At 39.3% G+C, this 22735-nt stretch overlaps 2 protein-coding genes across 3 annotated transcripts in view; one reads left to right on the top strand and one right to left on the bottom strand.

The window, feature by feature from the left end:
- The window catches only part of NimA (Nimrod A), a 126181-nt gene that overhangs the window by 96247 nt on the left and 7199 nt on the right, over positions 1 to 22735 (top strand). The window contains exon 9 of one of the 2 annotated variants that reach the window (XR_015536946.1): positions 13754 to 13993. The exons of the other annotated variant lie outside the window; for it this stretch is intronic. The gene's annotated coding sequence lies outside the window, so the exon portion shown is untranslated. The remainder of the gene's footprint in view (positions 1 to 13753; positions 13994 to 22735) is intronic. 2 annotated transcript variants of the gene reach the window in all.
- On the bottom strand, positions 8809 to 22527 carry LOC147875169 (kelch-like protein 10). The gene is made up of 10 exons (XM_087355289.1): positions 22321 to 22527; positions 20168 to 20355; positions 18297 to 18548; positions 16687 to 16966; positions 14560 to 14796; positions 13505 to 13677; positions 13022 to 13215; positions 11747 to 11905; positions 10573 to 10765; positions 8809 to 9080 (listed from the first exon to the last, which is right to left on the bottom strand). The coding sequence occupies exons 2-10, from the start codon at positions 20350 to 20352 to the stop codon at positions 8930 to 8932; spliced, it is 1824 nt and encodes a 607-aa protein (XP_087211415.1). The 5' UTR covers positions 20353 to 20355; positions 22321 to 22527; the 3' UTR covers positions 8809 to 8929.

Genomic DNA, 22735 nt, shown 5'->3' with positions numbered 1-22735 from the left:
CAAACATCTTGGTATATATAATAGTTCACGTTGTGAAATATTTTCAGGCTTTGTAATTAGAATTATAATTGAAAATTTAACCCTTAATCATTCACATTTATGTTAACGCTGCCTGACCCTTTTTGTCTGTGTTTTTAACAGGTGTTTAATTATTGAAAAATGTAGCATATGAGGTGAATGACATTCAAAAGATGTTTATGTCTCGAGAACGTTGAAGTATTTACTGTAATGTAATCTGTATATCTAGGTCTATAGAATTTGCGTATGAATTTTAAGAAGAAAATCAGAAATATTAAATTAATTTTCCCTCAGGTGCAAGTCAGATTTAAAAAGGTGTTTTAAGTTCAGGTTAAGTTTCTTCTAGTCATTTTGTGACGAAGTCATATCAACTTTCGGAATAATGTTACTTTGCGTCTCATTTCATGCAGTTTCTTTCATCCATTCTTCTTTGAAACAATTGTTTATCATCATCATTATAGTAGTTGCATTTTTTTAATGGCAGAAACCATTTTCTGGTCAACTGTAGAACAGGCCAATTATATCATCAAAAATATTCCAATAATAAGCCATGTCTCAGAGGATGCAGATATGGAGAAAGAGTACATCTTATATTCACACAAATGTCAGCGAGTAACTCAGTCAGTACTGGCTACGTTCTTGGCGATCGGGGTTTGATCTCCAACAGAAGCAGAGGATTTTCTGCTGGCCTCCTGTCCTCTGGGAAAGGACCTGAATAATGTTACAAAAGAGGCTCAAAGCAGAATTACCGTAGGCTTATAGCAAAATTAGATAATAAAGTAAAAAGGTAGATAGGAAAATGCATTTCACTGAACAGATGTTACTTCTTCTTACAAGCAATGAGAAAATATATATTTATTTTTACAGTCCATACACAAACGTTGAAGTTAAATTATGTTGTTAAAATTATATAATATTAAAACATTAATGTTGTATAAAATATTATATTTGGCGCTTTTAATCGTAAATACGATTTTACATTATTTAGCGCTTTTTTATTTACTAAACGACATGTTTCGACGGTAATACCGTCGTCTTCAGGTTTATATCAATTTTACAATATTTTAAAATTATTAGATATTTTAATGCAATGTATTATAATGATCTGTTATTTTAAAATTGATATAAACCTGAAGACGACTGATACTATAAACATAATATTTTATACAACATTAATGTTTTAATATTATATAATTTTAACATCATTTAACTTCAACGTTTGTGTATGGACTGTAAAAATAAATATATATTTAATCAAACACAAACATGAAGCATTTAAGCTACAAAAAGCAATGAGAAAGTAAAGGATCTGGTAACAGTTGCCTTCAATAATTTTTTTTCTAACAATTACCAAAAGCTTAAGTTTACAATAATGGCTTTAATGTGTTCTGTTCTTCAATAGTTTTTCATAAAGAACTCAGGATAGGATTGTTCAATGTTGCTATTTTTTGTAATATAGACAAATATTGTATTTAAAATAATTGTTTGAATGTAATTAACATTTTTTATTCATTTGTAGGCGATTACTTTTATGATACCAGGGGTTACGTGTTCAAACTTAGATATTTATTTAAGAGTACACCATGCATTTACTTTGACATAGAATTACTAAAAATCATTCAGAATTTTGTTACTGTATGTATATATAACACTTATTAGGACACGTACATATAGACTTTTTTGCTTAGAATGACCGATACTATGACCTCCCAGAATATTGACATTTCCTCCTGGGACACCCTGTATAATTATTAATTTGTAAATTTACTTACCTTATTTTTATATACTAAAGCACTTGAAAAGTAGTCATCATTATGTTCTTTCCAGAAAATGTTGACATACTTAACCAAATTTGTTATGATAAACTGTCGTATGAATCTCATATGCAATGTCGACATTTAGGAGTGAACTGGATATATCCTGATTACAATGGAAAGTAATAGTTACTCTGACCTAATTGTCCTGTTTGTGTTTGCTGGATTGTACACCATAAAGTAACAGCATGATTTTCCATGTACAAGAATTTTTTTTTGAAAAGCAGACACGTGTGAACTAGGCTCTCGGTATTTTTGATTACCTGTTTGTTTTCGATTATTCGTGCGTCTTTTCCCTTTCACCAGCCAAGATAATCGGGAGCTATGTTCTTCTCACAGCTCGTGCAGCACTCCAGGAGGTCAATAACCTTGCTGCCAAACATCGCAATGCAATATGGCTGATTTTGTTGTACACATTTATCCGGTAGTAATTCTGCCTCTCTTCTGTGACGAAAGATAGTGATCCACCTGTCTACAAGGTTGAGTAATACATCTACATTAACAGATTTCCGTCCCAGCCTTACAAATCTCGGAATGTGTTAGATTTAGCCTATGATTTTTTTTCGCGGAGAAGGAACTTCAGAAAATGAATGAGGAATATGAAACGGTAACGAACGGTCGTCATTTGACTAACTTGGAACCTGGCGATGTTGATGAGACCGCAACACCGGGCTAATACCATCCGTTCTCTGGCCGATGGAGCTTTAGCCCTAGTAGATGTATTACTTTCACTGACCTCGGAATCGTTCAAGTGTTGCTACTTTAGTGGGGCCACCTGTTCTTCCTGTAGTCAGTTGAGTTTCAGGTCGGATTTTTAGTCCATTGAAGTGATGGTTCAAGGTTTTGCTGCCAGCGACTCTAAACCGTCTGTTTAACTCACGGATAATGGCTATTTCGTGGAAAGCGAATGTTCGAAATTTATTTCAAACAGTTCTGTGGGTAGATTTAAGATGGTAAGAGTACCTTTGGTTAACTTTCTGTCACGTAAGTGGGAAACAACGCTTTTAAATCTCTTCGACGTATTATTTGATATTGTAAATGCGTCATATTGTGATTATATATTATTAAAATATTTATTAAAAACTTTTGCCGTCAATCACAAATATAATATTGTTAAAAGATTAAAATATCATTTAACGTTCCTATCGAGTACTCGATTACATTGGAACTTACACGACTAGTTTCGGCTATAATTTAGCCATCAACGGGTGTTATGTAGTTTAAACTTATTACATGAATTACTGATTGTTATTGTTTTTTATGATTTATATTCTTCATTTTTCTGATGATGTTCTGGTCCTTTGTATTTTTCTTCGTTGGTTGTATTATCACAGGTCACTATTAGGTTTTTATTTCTTATTTGTAGTGACGTCAATATTTTGTGTATGACCAAGAAGTAATATCGTAATCGTATGTAAGAGAACGGAGATGTACAGGACTGAATTGGATCGTGGCTGGTTACCGACTGTTACAGTCTGATTCTGTAGCTAAGCCTGTTATTAATGGTAATTGTAATTCACTGGTGAATCCTGGTGTAGGAGTGACGTCATTAAGAAACGCGAAAAAACTAATTCCACTAAATATCTCACCATTGTGCTCAGGTGTTTAAATGACAATAATAATGCAGCTGTTGTGTTACGTAGTACAGTTTTTTTAACAGATGCAAAGTTATAGTCATTTATCAATAAACAGCCAGAGGAAAATGAAATTCTTATTTTATATACAACAAATACTTGTAATGTAACTATATTCCCCTGTATAAAGTGTATTCTCCTACCCACTGCATTGAACTATGTAGTGGCCTGATTAAAGAAGTTATTCAGTCTTTCCTGACGTCGATTAATGACAGCTGAGAAACATCGTTCCACCGAAAAGGTTGTAGCTGGTTACTTGGTTTATAAGTTTGTTCAAGAGTGTTGTTGCACGTGTCAAATTTCTCAACATTCTATTTTTATTTTACAGTGCTTGAGAAACGAGATGACACGACTGATCAATGTGTCAATAGCTTCGTAAACATTTATTCTCTAATTTTCCTCTACAGAATGTACTGTGTGGGATTCTGCCCTGTTTGTTTCTTTGTGTTACGTCGACGATGGAAAAAGTCCTGACAACAAATAATTTTAAGTGTAAAACAATCTTGTTCATCAGAATCTGTGTTTCTAAGCCATGCGCCCCATTTTTCATATACCAATAGCTTTGGTTCATGTAGATGTTGCTAAATAAGAGACAGTTATATCTGCAAAACCAAACACGTAGTAAATTTTGTTTATGAAATTCTTTAAAAACATATACGTTTTATTTTCACGTTTTAACTATATATAATATTTTATAACTTAACTTTTTAATATGTACAAACTTTATCAAAAATATCAGAAAGTGGTATACAACCATATCATTTTACTAAGCACAACGTGCCTCATTCACTGTATATATATATAAACAGGGTGTCTACAATGAAACGCCCGAATTTTATCGTATTCTCAGGAAGTAAGGAATAGAGATATGGCCTATTTATTGACAAATATCAGTCACACAACACATCAAGTTTACTTAAAAGAAACAATACACTTGTACGTGAGCACCGTTGGTGAAACGTAGGATATCTAGCCTGTAATCGAGTTCCGCCCAGGTCCGCTGCAACCTGTCCGGATTGGTTGTACCGACAGCTTCCACAATCCGGGCCCGGAGGTCTCTCAGTTTAGTGGCGTATATCCTGTCCTTCTCGTAGCCCCACAGAAAGAAATCCAACGGTGTGATATCAGGGGAACGTGGAGGGCCAATCCGTTGATCCATCTCGTCCTATCCAACGGCCTGGAAATGTTGCATTCAGAGCTCGCTGCATAGAGACGCAACCGCTTTCGGAGAACCTTATGCACAGTTGCTCGTGGCATCTGCAGTTCCCGTGAAGTCCGACGAATTGACTTCCTTGGACTTCGGATGAACGTTTCACGGACGTTCTCTACATTCTCATCAGAGACACGTTGCCGGCCTCCTCCGTGCCCTTTAAAGACGCTCCCAGTCTCCAGAAACTTGTGCCATGCTTTAATCCTCTTGGCTTCTGGTACTGCAATCTGATAAACACGACGAAACTCCCTTTGCACCCTCACAGTGGACTTGGACTCAGAAAACCACACAACAACTCGCGCCTTCTCCTGAGCTGATGCCGTCTTTGCGTGAAATGATAACAGCGCATCTCTGATTAGATAATAAAGAAATGGAACATGTTTTGGGTAAGCAAGGGGAAGGAATTATGAATAATAATGGAGAACGTTTAGCGGAACTTTGCAGAAACCACAACCTTGTAATAGGTGGATCCCTTTTTCTGCATAAGAGATGTCATAAAATATCTTGGTTGTCACCAGATAAGAAAGTGAAAAATCAAATTGATCACTTAGCAATAAGTAGAACTTGGAGGAGTTCTCTCCTCGATGTTAGGAATAAGAGAGGTGCGTATGTGGGAAGTGACCACTACCTGATGGTAGCAGATATTAGGCTGAGAGTTGCAGCGGTAAAATCAAGAATTTTGCATAGACATAGAAGGTATGATATTAATAAACTTCCTTCTGGCTGTTGATACAGCACAATAATAATAAAGAATTGAAGGAATTGAATTGAATAAAGAAGAGAAAACCAATTTGTAGTCACCATTAAAAATAGATATCAAATTTTAGAAAACCTAGATAACGCACAAGTAGACCAACATTGGGAACAAATAGAAGAAATATTACAGCAAAGTTGATCAGTTGTCAAGACCCACAGAAACTGAAAGATCTGAGTATAGATTATTCTATTAAAAATATTGAAATAAAAAGGAGCTGTCGTGCAGATAAAAGAGCATGGGTTAATGACGTGATAGAAGGTGAGAAAGCAGATATCCATGAAGACAGCAAGAAATATATGAAGTAACAAGGAAATTGTCAGGAAAATACCAAAATAATAAGAAGTCTATCAGAGATAAAAATGGAAGCCTGGTGGCAACAGAAGATAAACAACCAGAAAGATGGGCAGAATATTTCAGGGAACAACTTAATGTTGAGGAAGTTGAAGAGAACCATCTCGAACAGGAACAGCTAGATCCAAGATGGCCTGAATTAAGAATTGATAATAAACAAGAAATAATGCCAGCTTTAAAAGAAACTAAAATGGGAAAAGCTCCTGGCGTTGACAAAATCACAGCAGAAGTTTTAAAAGCAGATATAGGACCTACAGCAACAAGGCTACAACCACTGTTTCACAAGATATGGGAAACAGAAGAGATGCCCCAAGAATGGAAACAGGGCTTAATGATTAAAATACCAAAGAAAGGAAACTTGTCATATTGCCAGAATTGGAGGGGAATAACCTTAAATCTTCTCAAGGGCGATTCTGAAAAGATAAATAAAGCCTTCAACGATAGACTACGAAAGGAACAAGACGGGTTTAGAGAATGAAAATCTTGTATTGGCCAAATCAATACACTTCGGATTATCATTGAACATCTTTCGAATATCACTCGTCTCTATATATGACTTTCATTGATTTTGAGAAAGCCTTTGATACAGTCAAAAGGGATGAAGTATGGAGCACAATGAAATGTTATGGAATACCAGAAAAAATTATTAAAATAGTGAAGGAAATGTATAAGGATAATACCTATCAAGTAGAAAATTGTGGCAAACTTTGTGAATCTTTCTCTGTTAATGAAGACGTCAAACAGGGATGTATTCTATCCCCATATTGTTCACATTAGTGATAGGCAAAGTGATGCGAAATGTAACTTTACGTGCTAAAAGAGGGATCCAGTGGACTTTCACAGAAAGATTAGAAGATTTGGACTTTGCGGATGATATATGCTTATTAGCACAACGCTGTAAAGAAATGCAAACAAAAATCTCTGATCTGAATGTAATAGGAAAAAGATATGGCCTAAGAATCAACAGGGAGAAAACTGAAGAATTGAGATTAAATAATAAAAAAGTGAGCAGGCTAGCCATAGAAGACCATAGAATAGAAAAAGTGGAACAGTTTTGCTATCTTGGCAGCACTGTGTCCAATACAGATGGAACAGACGAAGACATTATAAACAGAATTAAAAAGGCAAAAGGAGCTTTTTTTTACCCAGTTGAAATCTGTTTGGAAATCAAACTCATTCTCTCTAAATACCAAATTGAGAATTTTTAATACTAACCTAAAATCTGTCCTATTATGTGGCTGTGAGATCTGAAAAGTCACTAAAGAACTAATGCAAAAATTACAAAGTTATATCAACAGATGTCTAAGGCTTCTTCTAAGAATTAGATGGCCAGAAAATATTTCAAATGAAAAATTGTGGAGAATTACCCATCAAACGAAAATACAACAACAGATCAAGGAAAGACAATGGAAGTGGCTGGGACACGCTTAGGAACGAGGGTGAGAGCATTTCAAAGCAAGTGTTGGACTGGAACCCCCAAGGAGCACGGAAAAGAGGAAGACCGAGGATTACATGGCGGAGATCTATTGAAAAGGAAGCAAGATCACAGGGGAAAAGTTGGAAGGAAATAAAGGCACTCGCCAACAACCGAGTGAGGTGGAGGAGCTTTATATCAGCCCTATGTTCCCCAGAGGAATAAAAGGAATTAACTAACTTACTAACTAAATAACAATATCTGCTACTTGTAATACACCTTGTATCTCGTTATTAGTTTTGTTTTCCAGCTTTCTCCATCTTTTATGGGACCACAGACTTCTCTAATCATCCTTCTTTCAAACACTCTAAGGGCCTTAATTTCTTCTGAAGTCACTGTCCAAGAAAACTAGGGTTCCGATTGTCTAAAATCGATATTAAATCACTTCAAATATATGTTACGCCAATTCGCATTTTTTTTCAAGTAATATGAATATTGCGTGTTCTTTTACATTCAGCCAAAGGGAAGAGGTGAAACAAATGCTTAAAATTGCTTCTAATATCCGTCGTAAACGATCAGAAACTCAGTGTCTAACAACAGGGGAAATAAGAAGGGGGGATCACGGCACCCAAATTATCTTTCAAAAGATTTTAAATGAGCGCGCTCTGCTCGCACTGCCATCTCTGGTGACATCATAGAAACAGTCTCGAGCTGAGTTGTCGTCGTTTCTTTGTGGTTAAGAAAAATCTGATCTCTCTCTTCTATGTTTTAAAGTTAACAGATTGCACGGAAAGTGTAGCTTTGTGTTCTTGTTCGTTAATTTGAAAGTCTGTTCTTCTGAATCTGCAGTCTTGAAACACAATGGGCTCGGGCGAGAATAAATAACGTGTCTTGGTTAATGGCACTTTCTGGTGCGGTATTGTCCAGGTACCAGGCAGTTAGACGGCGTAAAGTCTGCTTTCAGGCGCGGCTTATGATCTGTTAAGCTGAATGTATATTTGATTTTGTCTCGGAAACATGCCGTGAGTTCCCCGTTTGATTACAGCTGTCACAGTTTTCTATTACTCTGTATGTATCTTAACTAAATTAAGGGTCTTAGTTTTGTGTATTTGTGGTAATATTTTGTACTTATTCATTAAAATACTTAAAAGTATCTCACAAAATACCGCGAATGAATAAATAAATACATCTGTTATCTGAAAGCATCGTCTGTATCTTCATGGCATTTGAAAAGGTTGTTACTTTCCCAGGGACATGACACAATTACCCGGTATATCGGGGCAACTCAGCCAAATGTAATTTTGCAATTTTTTTTAAAATATCACACGTAGACCAGAAATAAATACAAAATTCAGTGTGTTGCTTTCGTAATGACGTTTTTGTAAATTACGTTCATGAATCAAAATATTTAAATTTCCCCTAATACCATGAAGACGGTTTCATAACTCGAAACATGTCGCCACAAGTGGATTTATTTAAGACAAGACGAAAGTTGAAACTGCTGTGTGTGGATGGATGGTAACATTTTAGATAAAATTAAAAGTCTGTAAAATAATTAATTTCTTGAGCAGAAAATAACGAGGATAAATAATTTTTAATTCTTTGCTGCAAACAATAATTTTCTTATATATTTTTTTGTAGCTCGTACATCAATTCCTAGTTTTCTACATTATTTTCATAGGGAAAGTAATTGAAATTAATGTGTTCGTCGTGGTTGTAATCAACTGCAAACTACTGATTTGTCGAATACAACATTTTTTTACGTTTCTCCTCCATTAATTTGTCTCTGTGTTTGTAGGCGTAATCGCTTGCATTCGGCAGGTTCTTGATGACACAAGTCGACATCAGCAATTTATGAACATTCATGTTTGTCAACGAATTCCTGCAATTTGAAAATTAAAAGTGAAAACAAACCGTCTTTCATCATCCAACAGTATTATCTACACTCAAGAAACATTTTATCACATTTCATTAACACGGTTACAGAAAATATGTAGCTCAACATGAGATGATGTAACTCACGAAGGAATGCGTCTTCTACCAAAAATAATTTATTTAATATAAATCGAACCGAAATGTAATTTGGATGTCGGTGCATTTATGTAAGGAAATTATCCATTTTCTTAAAAAATATATATATATACTTTTTCTTCTGGTGTTATAAAATATCAGAGATTTCGGAGTAGAATAAGTGTAAAAGAATTATCTTTGCGAGTCGTAAAATGTGTTGACCTAAAGAATGCCATGTCTGAGAGGCTGGCTCTGTCTTTGTGTAGAATGGAAAGCTGATTGAAGCTAAGGGCACAGGCTTCTGCCGAAATGTCGTTGCTTATAATTTGTTTCCAGACAAACTTAAAAAAAATTAACCAATCGGAATTCAATGCACGATTGCCACACCACATTTCAGAACAGTTCCCACGTGATCTTTGTTTTACTCAGATGCACATAGAAACCCGGCCAACGCGCTATTATAACGTAATACATTTTATTACATAAAATTGGAGGGAGAGGTTATGTGTGTATTAAAACGCAGTCAAATGACTTGTGTTCTGCGCTATCTGCCTTTAGTAAACTTCATTAAGCCATTACCTTCGGTCAGAATAATAAATTTAATCACACACTTTCTTTGGAGAGATACGCGTGTCTTGTTTGAGACATGCGCCCGAGACAATATTTCCCTCTTTTAGCAATAGATTTTCAAAAAAAAAAAAATTGTCCCACCAAAAAATAAATCTGGAGAGGTTCTGCTGGACGTAAAACAGACAAAAACCAAAATGAAACGAATTTCTGTGGGATTTCTGGCTCTTCCACAAACAAATATAAAGAAATCTGTCTTCTGGGGTATTTTTGGACCTGCTTACTCACTCCGTCAACAGATGGCAGGAGACTGCGTGGTCAAACACGCCAAGAGACAGCCATTTCCAAGTAAACATCCATGAAAAATGGGAACATGAGTCTGATAGGCGTCGTTAAACCTGAAACTGGCCTAACACTTTGATGAAAGCCGGAGATTATGGCGATGCTGATGTGCTGAACGCCAGAAACTTCCAGCCCAAGAGAGCACCACTGATCAAAGAAACTTAGTCAAAGAGCTTCTTATTAATGCAGTTACAGTTTACGTCTGATTAGCATTTCCTAGTCATTCGCCCTCTGCTTTAACGATTCAGCTTGACCGCAACGTCTGCTTTAATTCTATCCCCCTCCTTACACCCATTTTTCGCGCTTTGTATTCAAGGCCCTGAGAAACGTCGGTCAGCTTCTATGACACTACAAGATCGCAGTTATGTCGACCGGAACCGGTTCACATCCAAGTGATTTTCGAAAGTAACTGTTTGTGATTATACAGTCTTGAACAATCAAGGAAAGAAACAAACCATTGATTTTCCTTGTCATCGAAACACGCGACCTTCTTGTCATAACATTCACTGATGACAAAGATCCTATCGTCGATGACTTCTGCGTTGAACATATTGAGTAGAACGCGCATGCAAGGGATCTCGGTCCACGTGTCTTCTGTAGGGTCATACTTTTCGGAATTGAGCCTGCCTACTGTCTCCTTGTTTCCTCCTGCACACACACACAGAGATTCCGTAACAGATCACAGGATATTAAAAAAGCTGCCAAACGAAACTTATTCTAACCCCATTCAGCGGGGCCCTTCTTGATATTTGTTACTCTGTCACCTGACCACGAAATGTTTGGCCTTAATGGAACTTTAAGATTCATTACCTTATTCACAAAAGTCAGTAGTTGAACCGTTCCCACAAAGTCTTGTTCCATAAAACATTTTAATATTATCCTTCCTCTTACGCCTATGTATCACAAGTGGTATCTTACCTTCAACATTACCAATTATAACATTCTAGATGTATTTATTTCTCGTAACTCCAATGCTTCACACTCCGTCCGTCTTTTACGCTCTTAAAATTTGTAATTCCGTAAACGGAACGAATGAATGAAAAACAAAGAAGAAAATTGATTTCCTCCTGCCGTGTTAGTATTAGTACCAGGAACGAAATTAAGGATGAAATAGCTACAATATTATTTTCGTACTTGTAGCATCAGGAAATTGCGCCTGACATCTGTTTTCTGCTTCATGAAACTGCGTGCGAAAATAGCGTTCAACAACAACAACAACACAAGATGCACTGTTCAAAACAAACAAGTGACGCATATCAAAGACTGCCAAGGGACTGCTTTAAACCATCGGCTTTTTGGGGATATCAGCACGGCAAAGTGAAATTTCCTTGCTACAAGAACAAAATATTTGCCTTTAAAACTGGGACTGTGTGACAAATAGGGAATACGTTATTTGAGATACTACAAGAGATTATGCGTTGTTAGTTAGTTAGTTAAGTTTCTTCGTGGAGAGTGTAATCGAAACCACGAATCGGGGTTAAAATTACTGACAAACGAACTCCGTATTGACAGGAGAAAATGCTGTTCATAAAATCTCAGTCACTCAAAGAAAACCAGAAAAACATTTCACAATAGCAAATTCTGTAAGAAGGATAGCGGAGCATCACTCAGAATGTCCAGAGTTCTCACCTAGGGCGTACAGACAGCCGTGGAAGGCGACGCAGGAAAAATAGGCACGTTCAGAAAGCATTGGTGCGACGTACGTCCATCGGTTGGTGTCCGGGTCATAAACTTCCACCGAGTTTAGGGAATTCTTACCACTGTATCCACCAGCGACGTATATTTTGTCTGCAAAAACAAATTAGCTATAATTAAACTGGTCCACGCAGAGCACAGACATTGGACAATCCGTACTTAAATTTGTAAATCTACTAATGATATTGTATGAGCCGGGATAGCTCAGTCAGTATAGTGACTAGCTACGGGCTGGACGACCGGGGTTCGATCCCCGACGGGGGCAGAGGATTTTTCCTCTAGCCTCTGCGTCCAGACCGGCTCTGGGGCCCACCCAGCCTCCTGTACAATGGGTACCGGGGTCCTTTCCCGGGGGTAAAGCCGGCCGGGGCGTGATGCTGACCACTCACCCCCATCTAGTGCCGAGGTCAAGGAAGAGAGGAGCTATACCTCCACTCACCCCAAACGCCTACATGGCGTATAGTGGGACAAACTTTACTTTTACTAATGATATTGTATTTAATGTCCCCTTCACGTGACAGAAACTGCACAGACACGGCTGTCTCTGTTTATCTGTTTCTTTGTTTCGAATGCAGACAATCAGGAAACGAGTTTAACTGATAAAATTTAATATAAACAGCACAAAGTGCTTAAATCAATGCATAATGGAAATGATGGTAGGTTATTAATACTTCTTCTGTGAAACGAATTTTATTAAATTTGGCGCCAGAGATGTACGGTACAGGCTGCAAAGCGATGCTGTACATTTATAACAAAATGTGCTATTTACATGAGATTATTAACTGTCTCAAAAACATATTACATCTTTATTATACGAGAGCCAGTTTGATAGTTTGAAGGTTGTTTACACTCGATCCTAGTGTACACTAAAAATGCAGAAACGACGCACAGGGACAGCTTACAAGAGCAGAAGACACCATCGAACACTCAGAACTTCAAGCCGTTGCAGTCTGTGAAATAACGTAGTACGTAGCACGGATTAAAGAAGGAGATAGTAAAAGAATATGGGACAGTGAAGGGAGGGAAACTAAGTTCAAGAGCGAAGAGGAATGCCTTGATGATGAAGGAATAAAGTTCGGCTGAAACGTCGGCAGAAGTCAAACGACTGCCACCTCAGAACCGTTCTTGCGTTGTTACACGTGGACAGACAGACAGACGCCTCGCCTTCAGCACTAATTCACAAATTTCTGTTTCACTGCATTTACGTACCATTCAGAACAGTTGCACTTGCATAGGCTCGCTCTTCGTTCATGGGAGCGATCCACGACCACTGATTTGTCTTGCAGTCGTATCTTTCAGCCGTTCTTTCAGCCTTTCTTCCCACAGTTCGGTATATCATAGAATAATGGCAACCGCCCATGGCGTACACTGCACCTCGCAGAACTACCACCATTAAACGGGATCTGAAACGAAAAAAGTACACGCTCTGCTATGCTCATTTATTGCTGATTCAGATGTATTTCCTCTCGCAGAACACAATTGTTCGCCCATCATTGGTAAATCACAATTCGAATGAATTAACAAACAAATCGTATTCTTAAAACCAACATTGTTGCAAATGTCCTCCTGTATGTGAGTGGTACAATCTTACAGTCCCTGCCCACATTTATATCGTGACTAACGGAGCGACTATCAGCTTTTTAAGAAGGACTCAGTTCCGAGGAGTTCCTTAGCTAGAAAGCTGCATCTTACCTGTATTCATGCATAGGCGCTATCTCGCGGCATGTCTTCGTAACAGCGTTGAAGCAGTGACATGAGCTTAAACCTCCAAAGCGGCCGACGGTACCGCCGATGACGTAAATGTCGAAACCGACAACTGCCGTGCCATGGTTGGCTCGCGGACCGATCGAGTCGAACCCGTCCACCTGCAGGAACGACAAGTTATGGTTTTATGTTTCTTTGGGTCACTTGGTCTACTGATGTGAAGTCCTTATATTACAGACCAAGCGACCAACCACCAGGGCAGAGGTGCAACACCCAAGAGTGGACCGAAATTGCTACATCGTGGTGGGTGGCCGGGCCTACCGCACTCGACACAGACAGTGAGAAATTAACTTGGAGCAATTACGAGAGACGGAGGAAAGAGGAAGACTCGAAGAGAAGCTCAAACATTAAAAAGTGCTCCTTCAAGTTCGACAGACAAATGTAGAATTAATTTCTGATCAACAGCTGACATTTCAGGTTCGTACTTTGGTAAGGACAGATGTTGGTGTTTTGGGTTTTATCGACGCAAAGATGGAGGCAGTACGTTCCCCACCCTACCCCAAACAGTGTGTCACCCTTCTAATTCACGAGGCCTTACCACGCAGATGGCCAACATCGACAATGATCAGTGCTTCATTTATTACGTTGAAATCCACTGACGGTCAACGATGACTTCGTTTCATGTCTAAAATCAGCAGACAGGTTGCCTTGACAGTTGATGTAGGACGCTTATTGTAAATGGTATTTAAGGCAAACTTATTATCCTTCGTCGATTCCTATTAGAACTTACATTGTTCATGAGACTCAGCATGTGTGTAATTTATGTATTTATACTTTTTAATTAATTTCTTTCGAGATTCCCTTAAAAATGTTTTACTTCAATTGAAATGAACGAACACGAAATAAAGAGGCGACGAGGTGTTTGTGATTAAGCTTAAATAAACAATTACTTAGTAAACATAAGCAAAAATTAGGAAAAGTAGTTTTATCTCGGAGGCGTCATTTAACAGGGCACGGTAAGAGTAGAAATGCGTGCAACTCACCACACTCCACCGGTCTGCTCGTACGTCGTACGCTTCGATCAAATCTGACTGATTTTCGTAACGTGACCCACCAATAGCAAACAGAATGTCCTGTGGAATTCGCGGGTAGGCAATCCTTGGTGTCACGAATTCCTGGTCTTCCTTCGTCATAATTTCTATGTCGTGCAGAAACGCGAGCGTCTCCGAGATCACGGGTCCGCACGCCTCATTTTCCGTCACGTACGGGTGCTTTGATACCTGTTGAACAGTTCAATGTGGACCTTATGATCTTTTAGAAATGGATGCCATGTTCCATTGCAGAGGAGACAAGAAATTCACACATACTTTTGTTGGGAACTCACCGAAATAGACTATGGTATATACAGGTAAATATCAATACATATATTTATTTTTCCAGTCTATACACAAAACTTGTTTTAAAATAATGTTGTTAAAATTATTTATAACATTTACAATATAAATTGCATTATGTTATAAATAATTTTAACAACATTATTTTAAAACAAGTTTTGTGTATAGACTGGAAAAATAAATATATGTATTGATATAACACAAACATGACGCAATTAAGATGTAAACAGGTAAATATGTTTTTTGGTTTATGTAACGACGCTCTTAACAAATGCACAGGTTGTGGAGAGATGCGAAATCAAGGTTAAATCGACCGTAGAAAAATGTATTGAAATGTATTTCAATCGAAACTTAAATACTTCAGTAAGGATTCCATTTTGAGTTACATTCAAAAATTGTAATTTATTTCTCGTCTCTCCCGTGCGAGATGCACGCTGCGATCACCACATTCTTTTTGATTCGATAACTTTAATTAATCGTCAAAATTACGTAACATCGAAAGAAAATTATGACAAATAGTTGCTTCGAGTTTCAAGGGAGGCAACCTGCTGGATGTTGATGGTTGGGTGGAAAGCCTGTCAACACAACAGCGTGTGATTATGGGCTCGATGTCTATTAAGAGCCATTGCATGTTTCGACCTTAACTGGTCATCATCAGGTGGTTCTCTTTAAGTGTTCGAAACTAGTGTATACGAATTCTAAATTGTAAAGACATCTGAAGCAGATAACGTTTTCATGAATCCGTGGGATTGTTTCACACGTATTCGTGAGATGTGATTGGCTGAAATGACGGGACATTTGACTTAGAGAAGAAACATTTATTCTCTAGGGTTAAAGCACGTGCTGAAATGGAAGAAAGAATATGGCTGCTTCGTGATATGACGGTTAAAATATTTGAATGTTAAAGCTGTCCGTGATTTTGAAGTCCCTCGGGTAATTTACTCTTGATGTAGAACGAAGCTATCTTGCTGCACTTTTCAGATATTTGATGTCCCTATGTGGTCAATCAGCTGAAGATTATCACGCTGATGTTATCTCTGGTTGACTATGTATTTCGTCGGAGATGTGTGAAATTGTTATAGCATCTAAGACACGCTTCTTATGGCAGTAGGGTCTTTGGTTAGGTAGTACGCTGCTCCAGAAGACGTGATTAATCTGTTGGAGGATTTTCCTATTCAAGCAGAGTGGACGTTTGAATGTAGTTAACGGTGGAATGCTGTAGTTGAACTGAAACACGTAATGGATCTCGATGAACGCTGAGACTGTAATAAAAGATTGTAGCGCCGATGGACTGTCAAACTTACAGACGATGAATAAAGGACGATTATTATCTCCAACCGCATATCTGCATAAAAGGACGAATCCAATATTTGTTTTGCACATACACACATATACGATCGTGTTACCAGCGGAATTCCACAGGAAGTTATTGTAACCATGGTAACTAAGTGAATCTGGGGATTTCTTACACAGTAAATTTTAGCGCGGAATAAGGCATTGAAAACATTGTGCACTTTTCACGTTGTTATTGTAAGATTTTAACCAGAATTGGAATCTGTCAACAGATTCTGTTAAAGCTCATCAGCATTAAATCTAATGAACATCCGTTCAGACGTTCTCGAGCTGGAACTGCGGACAGACAGACAGACGGGCTTAGACGTGACGAAGAAAAAGGCTCCCGATTTCCATTAATTAGTTACGAACGCGTGTGAAAACGGAATTGAAAATGCGGGCTTCACTTCCCATAAACATCCACGATTTCAGGGGCATACTGACCACCTCCTTGAAAAACTTTGCGTCAATTAGTCCCAGTCTGACGCCCTTCAAAAGGCCCGCGATGTGACCCTTCCTGTTGTCCGGGTCGTGGTTGATCCACCGGAGAACGCACTCCCACACAACTTTTTCGTCCTTCACGTTCAGTTCCTCGGTCTCGATTATCGCTTGCAGCTCCTCTACAGACAGTTCTAGTAGTTCTTCGCTCTGCTGAGACACTTCCACGAAGTGGCGCAGAACGAAGCGGCGAGCGCGAGTCTCGAGGGCGACGCAGGAGTGAGACCTGCGACAGCGAGGGTGAGACCCGACTCAGGATCGAACTCTGACACATTGAAACACTGCAGCAAGAGCTGGATTCTCAAGCATTTGCACACCACAGTATTTCGCCTCCCGATTTTACCTTAGCCATTCGAAGCCCGAATGAGCGAGACTGAGAGCAGATACGTGGAGAGGCAACGATGAGAGACGCTCCGTTTAACCGGGGCAAAATAGAAAGTTTTCGACTCTGAAGGTTCCCAGGCAATGTCCGCTCGTCCTCGTGATAAAGTTATAGTTTGAAACAAGGGGACGGTGTACGCGAGTGAAGAAGGCAGTGAGATCAGAAGTGTAGAATTTTTAATTCTGGCATTAAGCTTGGCGAAACGACATTGTGTTAACTGCGTGTGTTAATCCTGTGAAACCTCGTTTAACCGGACTATATGGGGGAAACCACGGGTCGGATAAGGCGATAAGTCGGACGAGCGAGGGAAAGGGGAACGTGGTCATGGATATGAACAAATAAGTAGAGACTCGATACAGATTTCCCTAATCGGCGGATGATGCGGGCGTTTCGCACGCACAAGCCGACGTCAAAAGTCACTCGTGGGCGCTATTCGAGGGAGTCCCTGTATTAAATTAGTGAATTTATCAGTCATTCTGTCCATCGCATGAAGTGGGGGTTCTGGTGTGATTCTGCCGATGTCAGTCGATTTGTCATGAACAAGAAGGAGTAGGAGTTCAGCGTCTACGGGAACCAGCCCGACAACAACCAATTCTCTAAATGTCCTGAAGTGTTCATAATACTCAGCAAACTCTGCGTGTGAGGTTAGATCAATGAACTGTACCGCGTGGACATCGCTTTAAACACTCTCGCCGGTGGAAACCAATCGCAACCGATCTGGTTGAAATTCGGTGTCTTAATGCGGGAATCGGATAATCGAGGCTTGGTCGAGAGAGGTTTTGCTGTATGCAGAAAGATGTGGGGCTGAATGTTGATTTTGATATTGGGAGGATTATGTAAGAAGCAAGGAGTACAGCAGAGAAAGAAAGAGAAAAAGAAGAAAAGTAATTCGAGAGGAAGACAGATTTAATTATGACCCTGCAATAGGTCGCGATTAACGTTCTACATGGTGAAATCAGTCATGTGCTGGTCATAATGACGCTCAATACATACGGAGTTGAATCAGAATATTTAAATTACAGGCACGTTAATAATAACCCGCCAAACAACCCTGACTTTTACGACTTATAATTTGCCCAGTCCTCAGTCAGAGGTTTTAACCTCCGACCCGGCACTCGGCTGCTCTCTTGATCAAAGCTGGCGTCACAGCAAATTACGAATGAACATCGATTACCTTGCGAAATGCATGATGCCGATACAATTGTCGGCGTCCATCGAGTCCTTGAGGAAGTCGCAGCAGAGTTCAGTAACGTCCGGGAAACACAAGTAGTCAGCCGTCACGTACAGCTGACAGGCGTTGTCGGAGCGGATGTCCAGGTCGCGAAAATAAACATAATCCAGTATGTGGGTCATCATGTCTGAGCTGACTCCGCGGAGGAGAATATCAGTCTCCTCACTGGTGTGCAGTGTTGTCGTGAAGAGGGTCCTGAAACGTCACGACGCAGTCGATTTGGAGAAACGGCGAGCAGGAAATTACAAGTCATGCTCATTAAGTTTTTTATGACTCACGTAGCAAAATAAATGTATCCTTCTGTCAATGTGGTGGATGGATTTTTGTTATCTGAAGACTTCAAAAACTCCCAGAGTGTTTACTTACGGGACCAGATTAACTGCGAGAGGGCCAAGAGCGGACGTAGGCTTAACAGAATTTAACCTACAAATCGGATAGGAAGCAGCGAACTTTTGTACTATAGAATGGTCACCTCGTTTCTTACATACCCATGACTCCTTCAAGAGATATCTGAGGTTATAACAACTACTACAGAAATTTTAAAGCCAAGCAGCAAATTAAAACAAATATTTTAACATTCATCGCAGGCTGTACAGTCCACTGATTGGGCAATTCGTAATATGAAATATATTGGTTCTGTCAAAACATTTTTCCGACAATAGACAACTTAAAACAAAAGCCGATGTTTCTACGCGACCTTTAAAAAGTGATCACCAAACAACAAACAATTTTCATTACGAATTAAAGACTTTGCCTTGCCGGAAAACTGAAAGAGGGGCACAGCTTGTAACATGACGTGAGAAACGTCTGTTGGAAAATAGAAACAGTGGTTCACGGTTATAATTCATTTCTCATTTCAATAACGCACCGCATCTTTGTTTAAGAAACAAGCAAATTAACGTATGCACAAATCCTCAAACGATTCTCTCCTAACAACGAAACATTTCTCGTGAGGTTCTTGGTTACAGTTTATTTCATATCAGACAGAGCAACACACAGCAGCTTTCAATGTTCGTGGACAACGGCGTGACGAAGGTGCATTACCACTTTCCTTCTGGACTTTGTCGGTCGTCTTTATGTATTAAAACCAAGACGTTTTGGAAATGGATTCTATTTCTCCCTCCAGATCGATTGACTGTCACCTTCGTACAACCGCACTTAAAAATTAAAAAAAAAACCACGCACATCTCCTGGGGTGTTGCGTCGTGTTGTGTCGTAGAAATTATCGGACGTTTCGGAGGTGCTTACTGCCCCCATCATCAAAGAAAGAAGGCAGTAAGTATGTCTGAAATGTCACTCAGTTTGTACGGCGAAACGTCCAGAAGACATTCTTATTCTTCTTCTTCCTCACCGCCGTGAGATTTCATGACAATGAACAAACAACAAAAGACAAATGGCCATATAAAAATAAAGGTTTCTGCATCAAAGGGGATATAACATTTCACACACTAATTGACGTCAATTAAGTAAAGTTTGTCCCACTATACGCCATCTAGGCGCTTGGGGTGAGTGGAGGTATAGCTCCTCTCTTCCTTGACCTCGGCACTAGATGGGGGTGAGTGGTCAGCATCACGCCCCGGCCTCGATTTACCCCAGGAAAGGACCCCGGTACCCATTGTAGAGGAGGCTGGGTGGGCCCCAGAGCCGGTCTGGACGCAGAGGCTAGAGGAAAAATCCTCTGCCCCCGTCGGGGATCGAACCCCGGTCGTCCAGCCCGTAGCTAGTCACTATACTGACTGAGCTATCCCGGCTCATAATTGACGTCAATTATGTCCTTATTTCACATAATCAACAACGTCAGTAAATAAACCAACCTGAAATATTCGCTACGCATCGACAGAATCACTCTGTGGACTCGAAAGAAGCCACCATCTTCCAACCTCAACACCGCGTCACACAAGAGGTTCTTCTCTCTCAGCTCGTTCAGAGAAACCAATGCTTTGGTGCAATTGCACCTGCAGCCATCTTGAAAACAGCTGCGACTTTGATTTGACTCCATCTCCTGAAAAAAAACAGTCCATCGCTGTTACAGATTTTCCTTCATACTGACGCGTGTGCACATCAACTGAGAGTGACTGAGAGGGAACACGGTACTGAGAATAATATCTGGTCCTGCGAGAGAGTTACTAACAAGGGAAAGATGAAAATTGCGTAATATGGAGCTTTATAGATCTCTTCACTAATTAATAAATTGTGGGCTGTCAGATCAAGGGTGATGAGATGGGCGGGGCATGTAGTACACATGGCAGAGACAAGAAGTGCAACTTTTTAATCGGAAGACCTCAGACGAAAAGGTCACTTGAGAGTCGTATGAGTTGCTGGGATGATATTAAAATGGATCTTAGAGGTGGGGAATGAAGGTGTGGCTTAGAGGCGGGGTCTTGTAAACACGGACATGAATCTTTATGTTTCATAAAAGGCGAGACATTTGATTACCTGGGCTACTGTTAGATTCTCAAGCAGGACTTCGGCTCCATGGAGTTAGTTTGTATCTTTGTTACAAAAATGCCTCTTGAGATCCGACATAAAATTACAAAGCTGTAAATGTGACATGTAACTAACTAACTAACAACCTAGACGGCTTACGGAACACGAAGTTTCAACACAGAACTAACCAAAGCCCTCCATCAGACCGTGCCCTGGGCCAAAAAAATCGAGTCCCCTTCAACTCCTATCTCCCATAGATCCCGCCTGAGATTATCCTCCCATCTACGTCTAGGTCTTCCCAGCTGGCTCTTCCCTCAATACCCAGTGCACACCTCTCGCCACCACCACATCGCGCCACGTGCGTCCACCCTCCCCCCCCCCCCCATCTCATGCTTCTTCTCTTAATCACCCTGAAGATGTGACTGATATAGGCAATGTTAAGTCATGCCGCGTGTTTGTCATTACTCGCATAAATTTAAAACTTATTATATGTAAATTACGTAGACATTACTTATAAAATATCAATGTAAACCATAAAGTCTTAGCTGTTTCTACTCTGGAGAACCGTTTTAAAAAAATTACGACAAAAACATGCCACAGAAATTATGCGACCTTTGTTGCAGAACCATATAGTTAAGAAACAAATTTTGGAAAAATAAGGCTAAGCCGTTTCATAACAATAAAATTTTCGAGATCTTTTCTCCCTATGTAGAACTAAAATTGCTTAAGAGCTTACATGATGAAGGACTTTCCTGTCTAAGTTACACGTTTATATACACTAGAGTACAATACGTCATTTAAATTTATCAAATTAACGCGAGAATTACACTTGGGAACAGTCACAAAAGATCTAAGTTGTTCTACCGCATGCGTGGATCAGGTCTACATCACGCTACTCACACTTTGCAATGTGCAAGATATTCTACGAAAAGTCGACTGGTACTCGGCTCGTCAAAGAATTGCCCACTTCCTTGACTGAACCAGAAGGTTCATCAAAGTGTTCAAAAATCCCGCCACCGTGGTCTACCCTGATCCAGTTGCATCCAGTTCGCTCCATCGAGTACCATCTCCCTAAGGTCCATCTTAATGTTATCCTCCGACCTACGCCGAGGTCTTCCCTGAGGTCTCCTCCGTTCAGGCCTCCTATCCAATAACTTACCTCACCCTAACATCATCGGTTGAGGAGCACAGGCTTACAAAACCGAAATCAAAATTCTTTACAGTTCCCTAAAACGTTTTAACAATGTCGTTTTATCAAGAAATGTAAAGAGTTAGAATTCTTATTCAGAATATATACTCGATTTCTTAACATCCACATATTTTTATTAAGATTCTGGGCTACAAAACACTTTTTATTATTTTAAAATTATTTTACTATCAATGATGCCGTGAACAAACAGAAGGCAATGCAATATTACTTCAAATTGTGTTAGAAAGAAGACAAGCCTAATTCTCTTACACGAGTTAAATAATGCAGATGAAAACACGTGAATGTGAATAATAATAATAATAATAATAATAATAAATAGGAATCCCTTACCTCAAAATTTCTCCAACAGGAAGAGACCTCGATGTCCACCGGCAATGTTCAATTGAATCGAAACTAAAATGGAGAGAGTGGAGGGCAGTATCACAGGTTTCTTAAGAATTCTTATTTAAGATAAGTACCTGTGATATTCTAAAAGGTTTTTAACAGAACAAAATTATCTACTCTACGACGCACTTCTTGTACAAGCGATTCACAACAGGACTCTTTCCGCAATAACGAAAGTCGATTGTTGACGGCAGTAATGAAACACAACAATGCCGAGTAAACAGATGACGCAACAATTAGTTTCTTGGATAAAGGAGTGGATTGCAATACGGTTTATTCAGGCAATTAAACTGCATGTATAATAAATGAGAAAAGAGCCTTGCGGCATGCTCAGCCAATATTGTTGCAAGAATGGGTTAGG

Source organism: Zootermopsis nevadensis, unplaced genomic scaffold (assembly GCF_977971745.1).
Source record: "Zootermopsis nevadensis isolate Lab colony 2312 unplaced genomic scaffold, Znev_1.0 Znev_ptg000001l, whole genome shotgun sequence".
NCBI lineage: Eukaryota > Metazoa > Arthropoda > Insecta > Blattodea > Termopsidae > Zootermopsis > Zootermopsis nevadensis.
Note: the sequence above shows the minus strand (reverse complement) of the source record. Positions and strands in the feature narration are given on the sequence as shown.